The following is a 25,422-nucleotide window of genomic DNA, read 5'->3' as shown; positions in this document are numbered from 1 at the left end:
GTCAAGATTTGTCATGTAAGTCAGTCAGATTGAAAGTCTTCCCCTTTACCAGACCTCTATCTTATGGTGTCTATAATGATGAAAAGATTTTTCATTAATTCTGGAATGCATTTTACAAGTGCCTTTGAATGTGGTGATTTTGTGTAAAATATTAACAGCTAGTGAAACACTTTGCTTTGGATTATAAAGAAGACATATATATGTGTGAAATTAAATAGTAAGTACTTTAAAATAAGTCACTCATGAAATTCTTTCAAAATTTTCTAGTTTTATACCGTTTTGATTATATTTACATATTGTTTGTACTACATGTACTATAAAGATGAGATGTGTTTTTTTACAAAAATATGAAAATCTTTGGACTATTGTATCATGTCCTTGATTCTGACCTTTTTTTGTTATGTTTATTTTTTGTGATAGAGAAAAAGTTTTTGCTTTTGAGACCATATTTTTAGGTATGGGATTCATTTTGGGTTAAATTTGTTGACAAAGTCTAGTGAAATTCTATCGGTAGTTATTACCTTTAGATCTTTTAAATAAATGATTGATTAGAAATATACATTTGATTATGCTAAAAAGCCCTCCAGACTTTTGTGTCGTATGAACTACATTTGACTTGAAGTGACCTTAGGTAAACTAGAGATAACCCTGTTTTACTGACTTCATATGTATACTATTTTCTTACATCAATAAATAAATCTTAAATTATTTGACCAGGGGAGGATGGCAAAGTGGTCAAAGTAGTTGTAGATGTAAGGTTGGAACTCTGTTCATTGGAAAGGTGCTTTTAACTAGTATTTTCAGTTTCTTGCATAAGGTTTGGTTATTTTCCTGGAACTCAGCTCCCTGGGCTAACCATTAAAAATTGAGGGGGATTTTATGAAATTATAGATGAAATTTCAATTACTTGGTTGGCTCACAAATACAATGGTATTATATAATATTAAGTTGTTTATAAAAATATTTTTCTATATTTTATTATAAGTTAGGACATGAAGATCCATAAATGAAAGGAGTATTTTATAATTTATTACACCCACCTTTGAACAAACTGTACAAAGGATGATTACATGTTTAGTCCTTTATGACTCAGTGTATTTCACACCTAGTAACATGTACCTTGTAATTAGCCTTACCCTCAAGGTTTGTGTACAAACTGTACATTTACATTGACCTGTGGAACCAGTCCAAATGCTACATGGTGCAATGGTATCCTTAAATCAAGTGGTTATGACATGAGATTCAATATGCCTTACTCTCGAGGTTTGTGTACATGTACATTGTACATTTTGACCTTCGAAACCAGTCCAAATGCTACGTCTTAACATCAACCAGTTCAAATACTGCATCTTACCATGATATCCTAAAATCAGGCGGTCATGACATGATATTCAATAAGTCTTACCCTGACGGTTTCGTACATGTACATGACATGAGATTTAAAAAGTCTTATTGCCTTTATTCTGGCAGGGGTTAAATGTAAATGGTAACACCTGGTTAAACAACAAGATGCTAAAACTGGTCCTTAAATGATAAATGTTTAATATCAAATAGGTTTGTAAACTTTAACATGGCGAAATTCATGGTTTATGGAGATCTTGATTTTTTGTTCAAGACTCCACAAGTTAACTTTAAGGTTCACATAACTTAGTCCCAGGTGTGACCCATACTTTTATAAAGCAATTTATCTTCAATATAAGTTATTGACAGAAGTCTTTTAGAAAGGGGGTTGTAAATTTAAATTGGTAAACAAGTCCTAAAAATGTATATTTTAAAGTTGCATACTTATTTTGTTCAGTGAAGCATATTCATTTAACAAGAAACTGCTTGTTTATTTATCAAAAGTGCACTAAGGATTTTAATTTAATGAAATTGTGCATGAGAGTTTATTATTTAAATAGAATTTATTGATTTAAAGTGTTCCCACCTGTACAGTTCAAACATACCTACATTTGTGTTATAAAAGTGAAAAGTAAATATTGACTAAATCCTACTCTAATCAATCAAGTGAAGATATGTATATTTGTATGGCCTTTATGGATGGGGAGACAGATGGCAGAGTAGGCCTTTAGGTCACTGGAAATTAATTACAGGTATACATTTCGTAAACAAATATGTGATCTGGATATTATCTAGTTGCTGTCTTGATTAAAAAATATCTTTGCATTGTTTAAAGACTAGGAAAATAAGTGTTTTATGTGTTTTGATTATACTTCTTAATTGTGAATGGATGGATGATGGTTCCGGACATAAACAAAAGTAAGTAGTATCACAATGCAAATGTGGAACTTAAATGTCTTCGAGTACGTGAGTGGAAATTTCATACTCCAGTTGGATACTCAGATATTTTTTTGAAGTATTCTGCTGAGCAATATTTGAAATTTCCCCTGTAGCGTTACATTAAAAGTTTTTCGATTAACATTGATCATGACAGCATAACTTTTGGAATATTTTTACTATATAGTACAAAATCTTCCATCCGAATCTGTTGTCTGGACTCATTTCAGAAAATTGTCAAATGGTTATAAGGTAATAAATATAGTACACTGTCATGCTGGATTAACATTTGGGATGGCATTACAAACATCCATAACCATATCAAATAGACTATTTGAAATAGTTAGCAAAGGTACCAAGCTGATAATTTGATTTTCCAGTCGTGTGTTTCTTCTATAAGATGTTACACATCATGCTCAAGATTTGTCTGAATGGTTGAAGGTGATTAACCATATGTAAAAGGTCATCTTTCACTTAACTTTTATTGCTTCAATTCTGAATTGACTCTCATCTGATGAAGTATACAAAATTATCTTCTTGAATAAGAAGTGAATTTAATCCATTTGTGATGGGCAGCTGAGCATGGGACTAATCCCATTGGACATTTTGTAGGACTCTGAGAAAATGTATACAGTAAGTAACAGTTTGTTGGTTGTTAATTTTTTGTTAAACCTTTAATTTGATTGTTCACAAGATTGTCTTTTGTATTGTGTTCTATATAATTACTTTCATTAGTTGGGGATGTAAAAAGAGACAACACAATAACAAAGAAACTTAACACTTTAATGTAAGCTTTTGATACATTGATATTATTATCAAAGTACGAGTACTCCATTATATTCCACTAAATATATATTGTCATCCCTAAATTGTTGGAAGGGTACATTTAACTAGAAAGAGTACCGGTAGTTTCTTTACAAAGTTAGAATATATACCGGTAAGCAGAGCTTAGACTTTAAGGCTTGATTTTTCTGTCAGTGGTAATCTCAGTGGCATTGACAATTTGTTCAAGCATATGATGTGATTAGGTTAGTTTAAGGGGTACCATTATAGGCAACTAAGGCAAGACATATTTTTGTGTGAAGAGTAAATTTATATTTATATTCATAGTTGGGCAATGCTGAGAGATTCTTACTGGTATTACATTTTTAATTGTTAGTTGATTTTTGACAGATTTGGCAAGAAGAACATTAAATGTAAAACAGTATATGAATGTTGAATTGGAAAACATATAATTTGGCAAATGATGAAATTAGTTTGATGAAATTGAGAATGGAAATGATGAATGTGTCAAAGAGACAACAATCAGTGGAAAACAGCTCAATGCCACCAATGAGTCTTCACCACAGCGAGGAAACCCAACACCAAGTGGGCTGGAGTTGGTCTCTTTATAAACAAAACTGTGTACAAGTTAAACAAAAATGGAAGTCACTCTCAACTTCGAAACATTTGGATGATACCAATTTTAAATTAAAATGTGACAATTTTTTTAAGATTGCCTGGTTTCACTGATAATTACTGGAAATCTTAAATTGTCTGGTGGCATACACTTGTCCTTAAATTAGGTCATACAAAAAATTATTGTCATTATCAGTATGTCAAGATATTTTTAAGGAGCAGACATTGTATCAGATATAGGTAGTCAACATAATTGGAAGGTCTAGGAGATAGTGTTTCACAAAAATATTTACATACGATCATATTGAAACAATTTATTTTAAAGTCCGAAATCTGAGATTGAAATGTAAATAAATACTATTATCTCCATATATTAAGTAGATTTCACTAAATTTAGTTGGAAATTTAAGATCAGTAGACCTTTATCATGTATGGGTATATGTGTCCTTATGTTTCTATAATTAAAAGATAAAGGGACAACTAAAAAGTGTGTCTCGCACATAAACCATGTACAGTGTAATATAATGACTGCTTTATATCAAATTATTTAGAATTGTACTAACCAATAGTATAGTATATCTTTAAGGGCCTGTTTATATACTTTCATAAATCTTGGTAGCATTTTGCTGTATGATTCAGTATCTTTCCTTGGAAATATGTTCGACAAAATCACTACAAGGTATGCATATTTCCACATAGCAATTATAAAGAACATATGAACCCAAAATGTTTTTTTTCTTTTTTTTCTGTTGTTGGGGTGCTATGTCATCAATGACAAGTCATTTCTGCATAGCATATCCATTTTGCATTGATTTTATGATTGATCAAAGTTAATAGCGGTTTTCAGTCTTGCTTGCAGCAGAAGACAAAAAAACAACTTGTAACAAACTGAAAACTAAAAAATTGTCCAGTCATGTATAAGCTTTTTTTTCTCAGAGAATTGTCTGTTATGTCGGTTGTTTTAGACACTTGTCCCCTAGCATGACGAGATATCCAGGGCAGAACTTTCCTTCATAGTTTATGTACAGTACATAGAACCGGGATTAGTTTTGTCTTTCGTGGATATGTTAGTATTAACTAAAGAGGTATCCAGTAAACATAACTTTTACTTGAATGTTAGATTAGTCTGTTCACATTTAAAATTTATATGGCAATAATTTGATCTTTGAGGAAGTAAGTTATAAGGGACCAGAATTGGTTTGTATGGGGTTTGAAATTTTTACAAAATTAAACATAACAAAAAACAAACCAATCTTTCCTTCTTTATTTCATATCACTCTCTCATGTAAATGTGCATCTGCCCTATGATAGTTACAATTCAAAGTTCTATCATCTAATTAATTACCTGGTTCTGCAACAGTGAAATAAATAACTGACTTCATTTCTTAGTCGACCAAATGATTGATTGTGGGTTGCTTAACATCCAGTGGCAAATATTTCATCCATATTAAATGGACAAAATGTTACTGCAAGAATATTTTGATAAGGAAGGCTGTAATTTGATTCAAGAGTGTGATAAGATGGTTTCTAAAAATTACCAATATTCCATTGATTTAAACAGATGTTCCCTTGTGATGATATGCACTTTCATGGAAAACAGCTATAGAGCCTTTATTCCATCAACCATATATAATTACAATTTGATACTTGAAGGAAAATAAATTTTTTAACTGTTAGTTGCCTTTTAATGGAAGCTTTCAAAATTTGTTTTTCATTTAAAAGTTCTAGAATCATATTGGAAATCATGACTTTGGTACTTTTATCATAGAGTTGTCAATATCAATTGTGATAGAAGCTATCAGCGCAGCAAACTGATAGAGACATGTTTATATTGTGTTATAATTGGGATGTATTCTGTATAGCATGGGGAATTACTATAATGGGATATTAATTATAAACAATTGAAATATTATAGGGGGGATATATTGGAAAAAGATTTTTTGTTTTATACTTAAAGCATTTAATTTTATAAAAAAATATTTCTTTCGATTTCAATGAAAATAATGTTTTGATTATTATTATTATTGTCCTGTCAGTATAGTCTTTAATAGATAAAATTAATGCATTGCCTGTGCATTTAAATACATGTATTTAAACTATATCTATACATTTAAAAAGGTATTTAATTTTAAAACTTTTTTACCTCTGGGGAAAAAAGTATATAAAAACCAACTTTTGTATATGTTTTAGATGAATTGATTGTGACATATGGAAATGATAATAAAATGTAATCCTTTTATAATTCCCATGCTACAATGCACATGTAAAACAATGGGCTGTGTCATCTGGCAAAAACACTAGGTCTATAAAGGCCAGTTGTATTGTTGTCTTTGTTATATAATGCATCATTAAGTTTACGAAACAAATAATAATATGAAAGTCACAAAAAATTACTAATGGAAGGAAAAAACGTAAAATATAAGATGAATAAAAATTATTAAAAATGGATTTAATCTCTTTTGATTGTAAGATTCAAATCTTGTAACTCTTTAAGTTGTTGATGGCAAAGAACCAATTATACATTTTTTATTGTCCTGGCTTTATAAAATTGCTGGTTAATTGACAATATATTGTAATAACAACATGCATAGTATATTATCAAACAATTACCCACCAGTATGTCCAGATGTCAGACTTTTTATGATAGATATGAGATCAGATGACCATAGCGATTATCTTTGATAAAAGGAATATTAATTAGCTTACTAAGTGATTAGTAGCTGTTATCTCTTATCCTCTTTAGGCTGATTCATAAGTCAATATTTGATCTTTAAGAGGTGATACCCATACAATGGACTTTGTATATTTGTGAATCATTGAGATTTATGTGAGCTGTTAAATATCTTTGTTATGGAGTGAAGATAGAAAAAGGAAGGAATGTGTTTAATTAACTTAATTTCACACCCGATCGTTTATTTACATTTGTGTACTTTTCAAACGTTTCTCATTTGGACGAGATATTAACATTAGTTTGAACTTGGAATACTGGAACAAATTGGATTTTATATTTTTTATTTGATTTGCTTTTGTTGAAATCAGATTTTTCGTTAGTGATGACACGCCATGTAAATTAACTGTTAGATTTTTTACGGAAACTACTTTTTTCACTCTGGAAACTAACAAATATAATTCCAATTTAGAGTTTGGATGGAATTGCTGTGAAAAGTGAAGAAACTTATTTCTTTGATTGTAATTTCATAAATTGATTTCTTGGTGTGTGAGAAAATATTAGAATATGACTGAAAATGAAACATCTGAAAGAAATTGTAATCAATTTTTGAAGCATAAGAATTTGTGGAGTTATCACCAAATTATTTGATAAAAGTTCAAGAATCTAAAGATTCAGAACCAATATCCCAGCTTGAGTACAGATCATTATGTTAGAAAACTTTCAAGTAGAAAGTTGATACATGGCACAGGATCTTGGATTCAATTAGGAAGTGAGGCCACTTAAAAGTGCCGCAAAGCTTAAAACAGGGCATTTAGCACAAAGTTCATGTAGATGTATTTTTCATTGATGCAAAGGTGCAGTTAAGATTCAGCAGCAAATAAAAAATGATATACACATGTGTCTTGTCATGAAGAGATAGTGAAGTGTTGAAGTGATGTAATATCATTTGTGCCATCTTCTGTAAATGTGGTGAAAAAGGATTAGTTCTTACTATTCATGTGAAATTCTGTTTTCTTCATTAAATGGGAATGGAAAGTGCAAGAAATGTTGTGTAGTGTAAATTGAATCTTTTTTCGTACCATGGATTTATTTCTTTAAAAACTAAATGGCAAATATGATCCAGGAAGTTGAGTTTATAAGGTAAATACTTGTATTGAGGAAGTCTTTCAGTTTTTAGGGGAGGGCAAAGAGGGGGACACTTGGTATTTTTTTGAGGCTGGAATAATATAGGCCTTAGTGCATGTCTTGCAATAGAAATATAATTAGATCATTGGGAAGAAGGACTCAATTTGTTATTTTACACCACAGTAATGTGTCCATGTTCAGAATTGTTTTTTTTATCATTACTGCAGAAAAAAATCATCTGCATTATCTAATGTATAAGAATGGCTAGGTTATATCTCTGCAATAACTGCTCAGACTTTGCCAATTGACGTTTGATTTTGAGGAAAATAGAATACAGGAATGGCTTGCCTTCATGCCTTGATGACACTTGCTTTTAAATAAATAAAATATCATCTCTGACTTGTATTGAAAAAATGATAAAGTGTGTAGCCTAAAATTGCCTGGGGATTGCTTCTTTATGATTTTATTCTAAAAGTTTGCCTTTAGTGTTATCTGATAAAAATGTCTCCAAATAATTTTCTATATGACATTTTTATACAGTTATACAATGATTAAAGCTCATATGTCTGTAGGTTAAGTGTTGTGCTGTTTAATTAAGTGTATTTGTTGCAAGTCTTGAAATAGAAATAAAATTTTGTGAGAGACCCACTAACCAACATATGAAGAATGCTGATATAGTGATATGTGGAAAAATTTAAGTTTCGGTGTCAATAGATTTACTTAGTATAGCATCATAGGGGTGAACCTTGAAGTTTAGCTATGCATTGTATATAGGATCCAAATATAATGTCAGGTTGTAAATTTTTTATATTATTTCCGACAATTATTAGGATGACGGAGTGAATTATTGGTTTTTATTTGATCTTCCTTTTGAGTTACATCAGTTATAACTTTGTCTGAAGTTTGCAAAGAAATAAATATCAATACTTGTAAAATCCCATGAGAATTTGATTGACATAGACAAATTATATTTATATATTTGTCTATCTTCATTTTGGTGCTGGTTATTACTGAGTTATTGAAATGTTTGGAAAAAGGTATTCACATAAAACTTTAATACCAAAATGAGATTTCCTATAAATCAGATCTTTAGAAGTACACCTGATGGGTAGGAAGAAAATACTTTGCTTTTTTAGTACATTGAAAAGAAAAAAAAATGAGACCCTCTGTATAAATGAGGATACAACTGGGTGAATATTGGTTTGTTAGTTAATGACAACAAATGATAAATCTTTATTGCAAAATTAAAAAATCAAAAATTTTGAAAAATCACCCACAAGAGGGAATTTTTACCAGTATCAATTAATCCATTTGGGATTAACATGATTAATAAAAATTATGATTCATTGATGATCATTGATATTGAAACAGATGGCATTATCTTGAGGAGTATCACTGAGTTTATATTTAGTAGATGGAATCTAGGTTTGGCTGTGTTCCATCGGCACTGATTTAGACTTATCTAATATTCAGATATTGATAAACGTTGATGATTTGATTTTCGTGGCATAGTTTGATGAAGTTAATTTGCAGCTCTTCATTCTAAATTGATTCTTTGTTGGATATATCTGTCTGTCCTGACTTTCTGCAGTACATACAGGACTGTTGAAGAGTGCACACAGTTAGATGTTCTGTCAGTATTAAAGCTGATTATGACTGCATTTTATGTGAAAGTCTTGAAGAGCCAGATGTTTTACGTTCTATTATGTAAAGCTTAATAATATCATAATATGATATCAGACCTCATGCCTTATGTTCTTGGAATGATATCTTGACCTGATAATACAACTATTTAAACTGTCATGTGAAATCTGACATTATGCAAAATGCTTATATTACTAAGTACTGCCAGATAAGCATTCAAATGTGACAAAATGTAAGACAAATATGTGTTTGGTATTTGTTTAGGTCAATGTATCATATACCAAAATGTAAGAACTGATTGGTTTCATTCCTCCTGCATGTAACTATATGATAGTGTGGGTTACGTATAAAGGAACCTCTAATAAGAAATTATAATGAAATTCAATTTAGTTGAAATAGTCTACTATAGCTAGGGTCTATAATATTTCAGAGAATAGAGCAGATAAGCTTTATGATGACCATTAGTACAATACAATGCTGCTATTTGAAAGTATGAATTTTGTTTGTTTGCAAATGAAAGGCAATTTATTTTATTTATTTAAATCAACAAGAATAATGTTAATATTATATATGTGGACATAACTGAACATATATATTTTATACACACGTAGATTTCTTGATGTCTTGTGTTTTACTTGTGTCATTGCATCAACTTCGTTGTTTTATCTCACTGATAGATACCCACATCTTCATTTATTCTTTATTCTAATGCAAATAATTAAAAGAGAGGCTTAAGATACCAAAAAGATATGCAAACTCATAGGTCAACAACAAACTGCCAATGCCATTATTCCATAATTACATGACATGTGTATTTAGTGATTTACAAATGATTATCTGTGTTTTACAACTGATTTACATATGTAAGTGATATAATAAGTAAGAAATTAGTATAAGGCTTTCATGATAATTCTCTTAGTCACCCATTAATTTAATCTATTACATGTGTTACAAATTAACATGCTTCTTAGATTAGCAGGAAGTTATTAAGGGTACACATATTTAAATATCTTATAATGGATTAAGTATTTAAAGTTGGACTAGCAAATGGACTGGTTTGTTTACATATATATCTGAACTTATCAGTGATCTAGTATAGTAATGCATCAGTTATGGTAGAATCACAATTTGGAACATGTACTGAGATTTTTGTTTGTTGGCAAGAACCTTAATTTGAAGTTAATTGGTACAAGTGTGGAATCCTTCAAATCCAAAAACACAAAACAGTCAGTTCCTTTGATATCATGCCAGAGTAACCAGACAATAAAGTTTTAATAAATCACAGACAATTGTTTATGAGAGCCCATGATTATCAGTTTTGTTGTTTGTTGAAAACTGAAAAGGGTTTTGCTTGTATTCAATGGATTAAACGCCAAGATAAACTTGGATGTCTTTAGTTTAAGCCTGAGACCTGAAATTTTAATGATGATGTCTTTCACCAAAAATATATCCATACTAAGGTGATCCTAATACAGTTTTAGACAAGAAAGGACTTGATGTAACCTGATACAACCGATCTTGGTGCTTTTTATATGCATATATATATAGTACATGTACAACTTTCATTGTTTTATACCATACATACTGAACTTCTTATATCTATACTATTATTCCAAGTTTATAAATGTAATATTTATTTAAAGGTTGGTTGTTACATCTGCATTTTCAAGTATAACTATTTAAATCTTGATCTGTAAAAGAAAATCAATACTCTGAAATCGAGGCATCACTAAATCAAAAATAGGAATCAAATCTTGAAATATAGCTTTTAGAAAATGGCTTGAGGATATCAAAAGAAAAGATGGATACTTGTCCATTAATAGCAAAATTTCATGTAGATTCCTTCAGAATACACACTAATTCAGGGTTATCTCCCCTTAAATTGACAATTCAAACACATAATAAACAAGTAAAGATAATCTAAGCTTGTAAAAATATTGCTGGGTATTATTTATAAGTTCAAATCTTATTAATTTATTCTTTTCAATGAAATTTCACATAGGATATCTGAATTCCTTATAAAATTTTGCTCATTAGACTAGAAAAACTGGACTGTAGGTTCTCTGTTATTTACAATCAAAGATGGCTTAAAGTACACCCACTTCTACCTTAATAAATCTGTGATGTCAGAGACAAATGTTTTTTTGTAGAACATGTAGAAAAGAAACTTTGAAAAATCAAAAGATAATGAGACTACATTAAAGTTTAGCATATGGAAACATCGACATCCAAAAATCCCAATAAAAGATAAGAATTGGCTGTAAAATAAAAAAAAAATCACTATTAAAAGCTTTTTTGTTATGAATTGACAAATCATTGCGTTTGTATTTATTACTTAGAATAAATTTACCTATGGATAAATTGAGATTGTTTCTGATTCTTCTTTTGCTGAATGAAAAAATATCTTTTCATCTGAGAAATATATATATAACTTTATTGAAGGATAAACTTTTTTTTTTAATTAACAAGAGAATTTAAGCTTTTGACATTTTTTATTGGTATGTAGGAAGCAGAGAAAAATATCAGAATGGTTAACCAAGCTCAGATTATGAAATTTTCTTCCTGAATCCTGCAGCTTTTGTCTCGTATAAATAGGAATGACATTTCAGCTGTCTTAAAATACTCTTCTTTGTAGCAAATTATCATCTGTATTTATGTAATTAATGCAGAGGGATATTGAAAAAAGTATTATTTTCATGTTAGCCCCTTATAATGTATACCTATTCATTTGGTTGATGAAGCCTAAAGATGAATTACATTTTGTATGTCACGATCATAATATTTGCTACTGAAATACAACATCTTCAACGAATAAAACAAAGGTGGAAGATAAAACAAAAGGATACTTATATATCTTTGTGAAACTAGAAATGATAAGGGATGAATTGGTACTGGAAAACCTCTTTATCTTAAGTATGACAATAAAGCAATCAACAGTCACACCAGACATATGGTTCATGTTGGTTGGCAGTGAAATACATTACTTATAGGTCTTCTTTAAGTACTTCAGCTTTAAGATGCTTGCACACTTGATAGTCACAAATATTGACGGATTTGGTCTATGCTGGAGAATTGTCTTATTGACAATCGTACCACATCTTCTTATTATTTTGATATTGACATTATAAAAAAGCTTTGAAAGAATGGACTCTTTTAACTTCCGACCGTGTAAGGGCTGTATAGCCAGTCAAGGTCCTAAAAAATTTCCATCATTATCATCTTGAAACTTACAAAATAAAAGTTTTTGTTCTTGATTGACCTTGCATTAATATAAATATAAATTCATGATGTATATTTGAAACCTGTCACAAACATTTGATTTGTTAAATGTCAGAGCAGAGATCATTTGCTTAATAAGTTTCGCCACTATAATCTTATGGTTCGAATCCTTACAATAACATTAGCACAAATCCACTATTTTGAAATTGATTTGTTATGACTGTGGATTAATTGGTCCTTGAACTTGTAGTAACAACAGAAACTCACCTTAATGGTTCATTTGATTATTAATTAACATTGTTCTTTGTAGAACATACCAGATCTTAACTTGATAAATGGCAGAGACATTGATTTGTCCTTGTGAGGTGTCAAAAGTTCAGTCAAAGCAGAAAGTAGTTAAAATAGTTGTAAAATAGCCACTTGTTTCAACACTTGCATGTTTGTTCCTTTGATGGTTTCAATATGCTTTAAAGATAAAGTAGGGAAGGAATTTTTAGGTAGACAGGTGTAGAATATTGACCGAATTATTTATGAGAGGAAAGCTTATTACTTATAAACTTCTAGTGAAAAGTGTTTTGAAAGTGCATCTAACAGGCTATTATTTGAACTTGGAATTATTTTTAATTATGGAATTTGCATAATTTCTTGTGCTGGAAATTTTTTATCAAATTCCATGTTTATTCTGTACTCAAATGTTCTGTGCTGCACACAACATTTTCTATTACAAAGAAGATAGCACATTTTCAATAGAATGAACTGTGCCGCGCACAACACTATCTATACAAAACATTATAACACACTTTTTTACCAAATAAACATGGAATTTATTAAAAAATTCCAGCACAAGAAATTATGCAAATTCCATAATCAAAAATAATTCCAAGTTCAAATAATAGCCTGTTATTTGTTATTTCAACTCAAACCATATATGTGTAAAGTTTCTGTCAACCAAATATTTTGTAAGGAATCAGTGATGGATATTTTGATTTTAACAAAAGCTTTTGGGTTTTGAAATATGGAACCATATGAGAAACAAAGATTTGTACCTACATGGTACACCTATAGCTACAACTTATTGTTTAACTGCACTGTAAATCTAAGTGTTAATAAATAGAACACTGCTTGAACGCTTTTTTGTAACACTTTTTGAACGTGTAATGGCGTTCCAAATATTTACACTAGTGTTCATCAATTGAATGTGTGGTGTACAGTTTTTAATGCCTTTGTGTTTCATTTTGGAACACTTGATGTTAAAGACCATAACATTAGTGTTCAACGATTGAACGTGTCCGAATGTTCAAAATCTTAATACGTCGACGCGTTCAACAGCCATGTAACACTTTTTGAACACATCGAACATGTTCAAAAAGCAAAATGTTAAGAATCAGAACACCAGAAGTTAACATTCAGAACAGTTGACATAGGTGTTCAAATTGATGGTGTTCAAATGTGGAACATGTTCTATTGTTAAGAGTACATAATTTTTCATAAGTACTAAACTTAATTAAACTGTTATAAAACTATATTGAATCAGGCAAAATACAACAATAAAACATATTTTAACAAGTAATTCTTTATATAATCAAATGAGCATATATGTAAGAAAAGTGCACAAGAATACCTTATGATATCACAAGTAACAGTCAGTTAAATCACATACATAATGTTTTTAAACCAACTTAAATATATCACAAATAATTATTTTCTTCTACATGACAAGATAAAGTTGCTACATCATGTAATATCCTAACCAAAAAAGCATGTCAATGTGATAAGTAGATAGTTTATGATATAGATATTTGTCACAATGAAAGTTTAAAAGTTTGCAAATTCCAACAGTTCTTGTACGATGATCACATAAGATGTACGCTCAACTTTTCAGTGCATCTTCACTTAAATCTGTCAACTGGCTGGCATTTTATGTGTTATCAACTTCCAATGTCAAATCCTCCACAACAACTTACAAGTAATCTCTATGAGCCTATATATCCTGCAAAATAAAATTTAAAATTAATAGAAGAGAGTTTTTCATAAAGCATCAAATTATGCAATAGTTGTTATGCTTTAATTTCGTTATATACTAGAGTATAAATTGATATTCTATGGCAGTGAAATGCAAATATTGACATTATAAGTTACATAAGTCGATTTCTTGACCTAAGGTATACAGATATAGAAATGATACACCTACATAAGCTATTTATATACATATATTGTCATACCTTTTTGACAGCTTTCTTTTTTCCAACACTTTATAGCATGCAGAAATGACCTTCGTGGGCTTATTTGCTACCGGTTTCTAATTCAAACATTCCAATCTAACGATTCCTGCAAATAAAAAAAAAGTATTTTCTAAGTCAAAAATGGTGTTCCATATGTTTACGATAGTGTTCATCAATTGAATATGTGGTGTTCATTTTTTTTAAATGCCTTCGTGTGCCATTTTTGAACGCTTGATGTTAGAGTTCTTAACACTTTGTGTTCATCAATTGAATGTGTGGTGTTCATTTTTTCATGCCTTTGTGTTTCACTTTTGAACACGTGATGTTAAAGTTATTTAACACTTAGTGTTCATGAATTGAATATGTGGTGTTCAGTTTTTAATGCCTTTGTGTGCCATTTTTGAACGCTTGATGTAAGAGTTATTTAACACTTTATGTTCATCAATTGAATGTGTGGTGTTCAGTTTTTAATGCCTTTGTGTTTCATTTTTGAACACTTGATGTTAGAGTTCTTACCACTTAGTGTTCAACTAATATACGTGGATGTCAAAATCATCATTTATTCTATATAACAGACAGACGATCACAGACTGGTTATTCAGCAGTTTAGAAATTCATCAGAACAAAGCTGACAGTTATTTACGTTAATACTGTTCTTTAAGTCGTCTTTTATGTTGAATATTAAAAAATTGGATATAACAGTTATGAATATTTGACAAATATTGTCTGACATAAGAATATAACAAGGAAGCCAGCCATCGAACTACCTATGGAGATTATCCTAACTTGTTACTCACTTCTTTCGTGTTCATGTTGGATAGAAGTCCCAGCTCCAGTTCTCTTCCTTATGTGTATCCTTTCTTCGTTTAACCGCCTAAATAACCAGCCGATATCTGTTTCCGGTATTTGGTACCCTGGTATATTTTTTTTAACGCGAGGTGTTCAAAATTTCGAGCGATTGAAACACTGATTGAACATGTAATGTTAATAAACTGAACGGATCATGAAATAAGATGAACATCGACATATTTTTATTACGATATTATCATAACAGGCCTCATTGATATGCATAATTATGTCACTTAAGTAAAACTAGTAATAATAATAAAATAAGTTCATAAACTATACATATATGCCAGCTTGGAAGTTTAATATTTCACAATTACTAAATTGTTTGTCAAACATTCACAAGATCATCATTCGCGTGTATATTCATATTTTGAAATGAATTTCTTTGTAAATTTGCCAATTAGAAGGATAGAAAATTGGACAAACAACTATCCTCTTTTTTAGATCAGAATTTGAACACCAGTGTACACTGTGTCTGAACACACATGTTAATATTTTTAACACAAACATTAAAACTTTGAACACGTCTCTAAGCATGAACATATGCCGTTAAAATATTGAACATTCGGTGTACAAATTTTGAACGCGTCCAGACGCGTCAGGCGTCAGGTAGATTTACAGTGTGGCATGTATCGTGGATCATTGTAAAAAATACAAAGAGATTTGGTACTATTGTCAATGTGGTATTCACCAGAAACAAAATTGAAGCACATGGATGTAAAAGACAAAATAACCTTCAACAATGATCAAAAGTCAAAATATAGTGATATGCTTTAACTTTTGGCAGTGTTGACAGAAAGAATAATTACTTATTAATGAGAAGAATACTCTCAATCAAAAAGCATTCAGAATTGCAGTGACTTTTCCTCTTCAATTGAATAAGATGTTGCACCTTTTTTTTTATGATTAGATGAGTATTTTTCTTTAGTGATTTTTTTGTATGATAGAATAAACTACCATCACTGACACAACATATAAAACTGTAATTAGTAGCCTTTCCTTTCTAAGTTATAGTAGGGTTCACACATTCTTTAAATTAAGTTTTATATCACATGCAGTCTGAATTTGTCATCATGATTGCGATTTTATGCATCCTATTTATGAATAAGGCAGATTTAAATTTGAATTGAAGTTTAAGTATTCATCTATATGTCTAGTCGGCATGACAGAGAAAGTAAAAAAAAAGCACACTTATTTGACCACCCTCAAGTCTTATAAATAGATGTTGCTGACCAACCTATTGTGTTGGTGGTGAAAAGATAGATGACAGTGAACAAAATTTATATATATGATACATAACTCAATGGTTTATTGCTTGTTATTTAACCACCAAGCGTCTTTGGCATTATGGTTAAGTTCAGTTAACCATTGTCCATTCATGTACATATGTCATCATGGTCTGATATTGGTTTATATTCTCTAACTTAGACTTGGCTCAACCAATGGTTTTGAAACTTGCACACCATGCTTTGTTTTATATATATGGGGTATTTTATTGTAATTTGTTGCTGATGGAAAAGAAAGGAAAATGTCTATAGGTTAACAAATCAGTACAACAACTCCAGCTTATTCATACCCGTAGCCAGGGGGGTTTGGGGGGTTCGGCCGAACCCCCTTGAAAACAAATAAGCACTGTTCTGTTCGAATTGTGACTGTTAAAGTCAAATTTGTGAGTCCAAATAACACCCCCTTGGAAATTTCTGGCTATGGGCCTGTTATTTACTAGAGATGACATCTCTGTCCCATTGACACATTCTTCATTATTTGTTTATATGTTTTCACATGTACATTGGTCTGATTAACTGTTCCTGTGAGACCAAGAAAAAACACACTGAACTGATGACATATCAACTGACATGTTGGTGGTCACATGACAGATTGTCAGAAAGTCATGTTTATTTGTGTATACACACTTTTACTTGAGCAATGTTTGTGTGTGGTGGTGAGATATTGCAAGTTAGAACCTATGATTTTAATGGGGTAATAACAAGCCATATATTTGCTAACTCGAATAATTCAAGCCCTTTCCGTGTCCGATTTTCTCCCACACGAGGGCTTGAACTCTTTATGATCATTGGCCGCGTCGCCTGCTCTCTGTGAGAGAGAGCCAATCGGCGGCGATCAGGATAATGAGTCTGCGCAACTGTCTTGTAATTGTCTAACCAAGCACGTGTGTTCAATTAACACAAATCCGATAATAATTAATTAACACCAATTAACATCAGTTAACATCATTTAACATCAATTAACATCTGGAACTCCTCCTTCCTTAGCTGCCAATTTAAATCGAAATTCCCATATTGCAAAGCGTTGTGAATTTTCCGGTTGACGGTTTTGAACGAGGAAGACGTTCAGGCGTTAATGTAGCCTTCGTAGATCAGCGGAATATAACGACTGAATTATTCGGGTTATATATTTGCATGTTTCTCTTTGTTTATCAGGACTTATTGATAAAGTATGAACCTGTAATATGCTGTAAATGTTAATTTCTTGTATATAAGCATGTCATAAAGGACTTTAAATGGAGTAAAATGGACAAATTTGAATAATTAAAGATCACCACAAGCTGGACTATGTCTGGGCAACATAATGTTGTTGGAATTGACACAGTGTGGGACAAAATTAAAAGTTAATTGTTACATGCAACCATTATCAGAATTGTAATCAGTGTTTAATAAGTTATCAAATATATATTTTTTTCATTGCGTGTTTGGTACCTCATGGTGTATTTCTTTGGATAATTAAGTTGCGTCATCATAGCTAATTTTTCCTACAGTATCTTAATAACGAGAAGGCTAATCAACTGCATTTTATTGGATAGCACTTGTTTTTTCGAATTTGAATTTGTCAACAGTCATGTGACTTATTTTGGATGGGGATATATATGTGATGTGAAAAGTCGAGACATGTCACTATTGGTATCAAATAAATTCTACATCACAATGATAGAGTTAAATGTATATACTTTGAAATTTTCTGTCTTTGAAAATTTCGTTATAAATGTCAAGAATTAAGTTACTGACAGAATTTATAGAGAAGTGAGAAGAAAATCCATCTTACTGTAAAATTGGGAAAAGAGATTCTGTCGTCTGATTTACTGAGTTTGTAAAGCATGTTGGTCTATCTAACTGGAAGCACTTTAACTGATTCGGCTAATGACAACAACAACAGAAGTAATTTGTGGAGGGATAATGATTTGAGTGATTGTAGGGAGATTGTATATAGAGATCATGTGACAAATGATATCTGTAATGATAGGAATCTATGGATGTCTCAGTCTCTACGTCAATATAGAAAGTTGTCAGAGAAAATCAGGGATTTAGACTCAAGAGACTTAAGGTATTCACGTCATATTTTGTTTATAAGCATTGGTTGTTTTAATATTTAATCTGGCATGTTTCCATCTTTCGTAATTGAGCTGGTATTTTGAAATACTTCTGAATATGTAAGATATTTGACATCAGTAGGTTATGTTATATAATTTACTTCAATGGCTTTCTATTTAAAGATTTGGAAGGAAAGCACCGAATAAATTTTTCACTGATCATGAAGGCGTTTTATTCTAAATTAATTAAAATTTCTTGGAATACTCAATATTAAGACTGAGAAAACCTATTGAGTCATCAGACATTTTCTCAAAATTTTGTGACATAAGTTATTTCTTGAAAGGATTTTCCAAGTCCATAAGGCACTATGCATCTTCTGGTATGTCCGAACAGTATAGTGAAACTGTGGTTTTCATTGGCTAGATTTATAGCTGCTCACTATATTTCCTCAACAACTCTTGAAGTCACGGCTGTGTCATAGTAAATCCTGACTATACAAATTGACTTGACATGCATTCAATTTAAAAATAGACAATCAAGCATCCCTCTTTTTCATATTATCACATTGAAAATTTGAAATGGTAATGATATTGATAAAAATGATCATGAAGTAATTAACACTTTGCTCATGTTGCATAATAATTGCCGGAAACTTCAATTTGAGTTCTAAGTATCATACTAGTCATTTTCCTCTTGTGAAGGTTGTGAAAACACTCAGAAAACATAAAAACTTCAAAAGCAAGTATGAATTGTATCTGTTATGAAGTTATTTTTTACTAAACCTAGAATTATGAAACGTCTGCATTTATTGTATTCTCTGACTCTTGAAAGAGCAATGCTGCAATATCCATAACAATTGCATTATTTGATAAAGTGTCTATCCTCTAATTTCAGTGTTATTGTAGAAAATCTTAATGTGCAACAGTGATATAAAATGTACACCTAATTTGAAGCATATCAATTTTAGATTAAGCCAAGAATTCAAACAATAAAAAATTCATCTAAAATCGCTTTTATTTTATCCGTATAACTTTGAATGAATTAAGTTTACTCATATCAAATCCTTAGTGTTGCAGGACTTAATTAGTGTATTATAGTTCTATAGCTCACATTATATCGATTGCTAAGATTATCAAAAAGTTTTAAAAAATTATATACATTTGTATGTTTTTCAATAATGAGTTTTTTTCTGTTATGGATTGTCATGACTGTTGGTCACAATATTGAGATCATGGATATTAAGCACTCATTTGTTTAATTTTGAAGACATCAAATTATTTATTTTTTTTATATTTTCAGTTTTGGTAAAAGAACCCCAGGATGTACAAGAAGAAACAGTGAATGTCTGCTGCTGGAACCTTCAGAGATGATTGTTGTAAGTTCTGGGTACTAATGATTGGAAATCATTTCCATATTTTTATTGCTGTGGATTCATTAATATTGTTGGAGACCAATTTTTGTGGATTTCGTAGGTACAGAAGGACCACAAATTCAAAGATTCAATGATTTACAATTTTTCTTAAGTCGTTAATGCAGACTGTGCCAAAACTATGAAATTAAATATCCATGAAAATGCAAGTTGTACTCTATCCATGAAAAAAAATGAATCCTCAGCAAAAAAACTGGTGATGTAATCTTCAAAATAATTATTGTTGACATTTAAATTCTGGAGACATTAACTGTTACAGTGATAATTCCCGAAATTGCATTAATTAATTTTGCATTCTGTTCAGTGTTCATTGACAGAGGCATTTATAATCATGATAATTGCATGCTATTATCACTGATTTTTGCTGCATACTACATTGTATTAATATATATGGTTTATATATGTGCGTCAGGTCATTCAGTGACAGAGTAACCTAATTCTTCGTAAAAAGTCACTGCAACCAGTCAACCTGGCTATCCTGCAACTGAGACCCTGTTTACACTTGTATAAAAGATCTTTAGTCTAATGTAAATGGGAAAGATCCATCTTTAATCAGACTAAAAAGTCCACCTTCATGGTTTATAAGTTGTCTGTAATATGTATAAGTTCACGACCTAGTTTCATGGTTCAATGATCACTAAAGTCTCCATGAGCAACTTGAAAATCTACAGTGCTAAGCTGAATTTTACAAAAATATTAGTTGTACTATATATTGGCTTGTTAGATATGATTTTAACAGCTCTGACAGCAATTTTACAAGCCTGTGCTGGTGGGTAGGTGGGCTTTTGGTTGAGCGCAAAGACTGGAATTGTCAATATTTAATTAAGCATCAGTGACGATTTAGTTAGTGTGTGCACTCTTAGTTTGAAAATAGTCCTCAGGATTGACAAAACAATGTTAAATATTTAATTGTGGTTGACTTGGTGACACGATTAAGGATTAAAAAAAAGAGTTGTTTCATCAAGTAGATATGATTATTAGGTCAATCCTCGATTAAATTGTTAATGTATTGCTAATACAGGTTTAACGTCAAGCAGGAAAATGTCACTGTAATTGAATGACTCTTTGATTGTTTTTTATTTTAACTGAATTCAGTGTTTAATGTTGATATACACTTAAAATTTGTAAAAGTCGAGGTTTTTTACCTTACATTTATAATAATCTTTTTAGAAAGTAGAATGTACTTTCAAAATTCAGTTTAGACAATAAAGTTCACACTACTCATTTTCAAGAAATAAGAGGTTGACAATATTAAAGATTTAAACAACTTTTTGAAGCTGATCCAATAATTGCCAGTTTTCTTGTCGAAGTTAGTTGTTCTTAATCTATGTGTTTCGTCTCCCTCCCCCAATATAGTCTGGCTGAGATGATTTTGTCAAAGTTAGTGGTTCTTTCTATGTATTTCGACTTCCTCCCCCAATATAGTCTGGCTGAGATGATTTTGTCAAAGTTAGTGGTTCTTTCTATGTATTTCGACTTCCTCCCCCAATATAGTCTGGCTGAGATGATTTTGTCAAAGTTAGTGGTTCTTTCTATGTATTTTGACTTCCTCCCCCAATATAGTCTGGCTGAGATGATTTTGTCAAAGTTAGTGGTTCTTTCTATGTATTTTGACTTCCTCCCCCAATATAGTCTGGCTGAGATGATTTTGTCAAAGATGGAGATACAATGAGTAACACCAGTGTCTTACTACACCTACATGACATTGTACCACAGTAAGATTAACATGGAAGTGATGTCAATATAATCCTAACTATAATTGTTCTAAAGATCATGTCAATTACTGTAGAAAGGATTTATTTATAAGGCAATAAAGTGGCAATTAGAAGTCTCTTCTAGTTTATCTAAAAACTTAATATCGTCAATTGATAGTACTATACCTCTTAGGGTAATTGTTAGTTTTTAAAGAAAAGAAAGTCTGTATTCAGTTCTTAGAACACTAAAATATTTGAATGAAAGAATCTAACTGAGAATTGACTGTGACATTTTTGTTTTATAAATACACACTCTCTCTCCTGTGTTATTTAGTGTCTCTTTCCTGCTACAGCCTACTCATAATTCTGTCATATCCTTTTTAATACAACAAATGAACAAGGATACTTATATCTATGTGACAATATACACACAGGGAAATTTTATTAGTAATCTTTAAAATTTTCGAAAATTTATCATTCTTTGAACGAAATAAGCTGCCTCTGAAAGTGAGTGAGATTTTAATCTTGTACTTAGAATTGGAATTTGTACAATTTTTGTGCCAAGAAAGAGATTTTTTTGTGATTCGATTTATTTTGGAGGAATAGTTAAACAAGCAACACACTTTAGGTAATGTTTTAATTTGAGTACTTTATTTCACTAATTAGTAATTGATATTTAAATGAACAATTCTAGCTTGGAGGAAAATGTGGAATTTTCTCATTATCAAGGGAAGGTCTTTTGCACGTGTATTTAATGCAATCAGTCATGTTATTTTGGAATGTTTTTGTAGAAAATCAGTTCAGCAAGGTGCATCTATGAAATTGATTGGATGCAAGTGCATCAAGGAAGTTTTATGTTCTTTAGAAATAGATATGCATAAAGAGATTCAATTTTGACTAATTGTCACAAAACTGTGATACATTTTGGAATATGGAAATGTAAAGGGCTAATATGAGCCACTATTCACAAAATATACTAATATTATATATTATACTAAAACACACCCACAAATTCGCAGGCATTTAAAGTGTCTTTGCTATTTACTATCAATTTCTTCTCCAAGGCGATCACTGCCAAATTATAAAGAGAGTCTCTATCAACATGAAAATTATTGTCCTGTTCCTGAGTACAATTATGAAAAGTATCTGCAAGTTTAAAACTGGAAGTCTTGTATCACTTAAAAGTTTGTCTGATGAGGGAAACAATATCCGGACATCGGAATTGTTGTTTTTCACCCAAAATAACCCAAACTGAATAATCATAATAATAGATGACAAATGCCTCTATGTGTGGTACCTATAGAACACAGAGGCATGATGATTTATTTATTGTGGAGGTAAGAGAAGTGACACACCAAATGAGGTCTTCTCGTTTAATAGTATAGACTATAAAGGGAAAGTTTCCACTTAAAAAGAGTACTTTTGTATCCAAACAAACAAGGAAGATTCTTTTGACCTTTGAACATGAAGCACTTGTGTAAAACCAGCTATATCCTTCAGATTTCACTGTAAATACACTAAAGGTAGATAAATCCTTAAGATTTGACTGTACATACGCTACACCGGTGGAAAAGGTATTTTCTACCTGCCCATATTAAGATTTAGGGTTACCTACTCTTAGATTTCACTGTACACAGACTACTGGTGGACACATTGTCATTTCCACCTACTCAGGACAACCTACTCAAATGTAAAAATTTAGATTTTGTAAAGATATTGATTGGAAAAGCTTACGTATTTTTACAAAGAAATTTGTCCACTTTGTGCCCACTATATAACCTTTATATATAACTGGTGGAAAATCCCAGTAAAAAAGATGCAAATTCTGAAATTGACATCTTTAAGTATTGAAAAGCAAATATAAAACACTTTAACAGAGAGACTATCTTTTGCAATTGTTCAAAGCATTATGGCAGCCATGTAAACTATGCATTTTACCCCTCCAATCCAAATTGTGATCTGTTTTAGGTTGTGTTTTTTTTGGCTGGGCAATTGGATGCAGGATAAAAGATTTACTGCCACTTGTCTTCATTATAGTAGCCTAGATCATAGGAGTTCAGAAGGTCATCCAAAACACATGCTAAAACATATATACTGATAAATGGACATAACATCCTCTGTTAAATGGACATTTCAGCCATCAAATGGTTTATGATGGTGTATCTGGTTACAGAAGTCTTCGTTAGATCCCCATTAATTTGTATTTCTGTTTCAGTAGCATGAAAGCTTTCATAATAAAAATAATTTGAGATGATAATTCCGAATTCCTTGATAAACATTATGATATTTCTGTCTTTGATATGCAGCGGAAACAAACAATTTATCTTTCTTCTAGACTTTTTAACCTGTTGTTTTGAGTACAAACAAATGGATATTAGAACAAAAAGTTTGATGAATGCATTCGGAAAGAATAGACATATAGTCTTGTTTGATATCTTCTGTCCAGAAAACTTATGTAATTTCATTTTAATTGTTCAATTTTAATCATGCTTTAGGTTTATAATGTACTTATTTTGGGTTTGTTGCTCGTGATGTGAGAATGCAGTAGAATTTGTCCTTGTGCCAGAGTTGTATGCCCTTATATTATACAGATAGGGTTCTGCTTGTAAGAATCATATCTTTTTATTTTCATCTTGAATTTGGTAATAACTTGTATGTTGACAATCTGCTATGGTATGAGTCCCCCGTATGATACTTTGCCAGGAACTACTACTTTCTGAACTTTTCCATGAGGAATCTGCTAACATGATCATGCAAAGATTTTGGTGTGGTGCATGTGATTATTCTTTAAATTTGTTTGTACAGTTGCTTGTTGACTGTTGTTTGTGTGTATGGTAGTGGTTTTGTCTGTCTTCTAACTCTGGTTTCTTGTTAATTCTTTTCTTTTTCTACCATAATGTATTAAGGTTATAATGTAGAGTTAAAGAAAGTTTGCAGGCTCAGTAATTACATTAAATGCTGTTGTAAATGGAAGAATTCCTGGGAGAATTAAAAAAGCAGACAAACAACATGAAATTTTTAGTACATGTAACTGTTAAAATCCAAATTTTGTCCCAAGATTTTTTTTATATTCAGATAATAGTAGAAATATTTTTAAAATAAGTAATAGGAAAAGGAAGAGGTGGAGAGAGGATGTAGTAAAGTTTGGTTTACACCCTGATGTACTTGTAATTTTTGTTATTTTAGGCTACATATAGGAGAAACAACATATTGGCCAATCCTTGATAGCCACAATAAAAAAAATATTGATTTAAAAGTGTTTAATTTTCCCTACATAAAAAATACAGAAATGTGGTGTGATGGGCGGTTAGATAATATCCACTAGAGTAGATGTTTGTCCTCAAAATTATTATTTTAAATCTGTAAAATAAAGATGTTGTCTTCTAAAATTGGAACAAAAATTATGACCACATGAGCTTCAGGTAAAATTTAAATGAACTGTTCAAATTGAAATTAGAATCTGTTACTAAGCTGTTTTGCAATAGATTTTCAAGATTAAATTCTTTCTTTTTGAGGTACTCAGCAGTGTTGCTGTTTGTATTGATCTGACTGGAAGATTATTTCTCTT

At 30.9% G+C, this 25,422-nt stretch overlaps 1 protein-coding gene across 13 annotated transcripts in view; it reads left to right on the top strand.

Annotated features, from left to right (window-relative positions):
• LOC134724922 (rap guanine nucleotide exchange factor 6-like) overlaps positions 1-25,422 on the top strand; it is a 74,496-nt gene that overhangs the window by 9,408 nt on the left and 39,666 nt on the right. For 9 of the 13 annotated variants that reach the window (XM_063588288.1, XM_063588298.1, XM_063588293.1 and 6 more), the window contains exon 5: positions 20,031-20,106. In XM_063588288.1, coding sequence (XP_063444358.1) covers positions 20,031-20,106 — 76 coding nt within the window. Of the gene's footprint in view, positions 1-44; positions 218-6,792; positions 7,487-20,030; positions 20,107-22,239; positions 22,483-25,422 lie in introns of those variants that run through there. The other 4 variants (XM_063588297.1, XM_063588296.1, XM_063588299.1 and 1 more) reach the window with 4 other exon arrangements.

The sequence above is a fragment of the Mytilus trossulus genome, chromosome 7 (genome assembly GCF_036588685.1).
Source record: "Mytilus trossulus isolate FHL-02 chromosome 7, PNRI_Mtr1.1.1.hap1, whole genome shotgun sequence".
NCBI classification, from domain to species: Eukaryota; Metazoa; Mollusca; class Bivalvia; order Mytilida; family Mytilidae; genus Mytilus; species Mytilus trossulus.
Note: the sequence above shows the minus strand (reverse complement) of the source record. Positions and strands in the feature narration are given on the sequence as shown.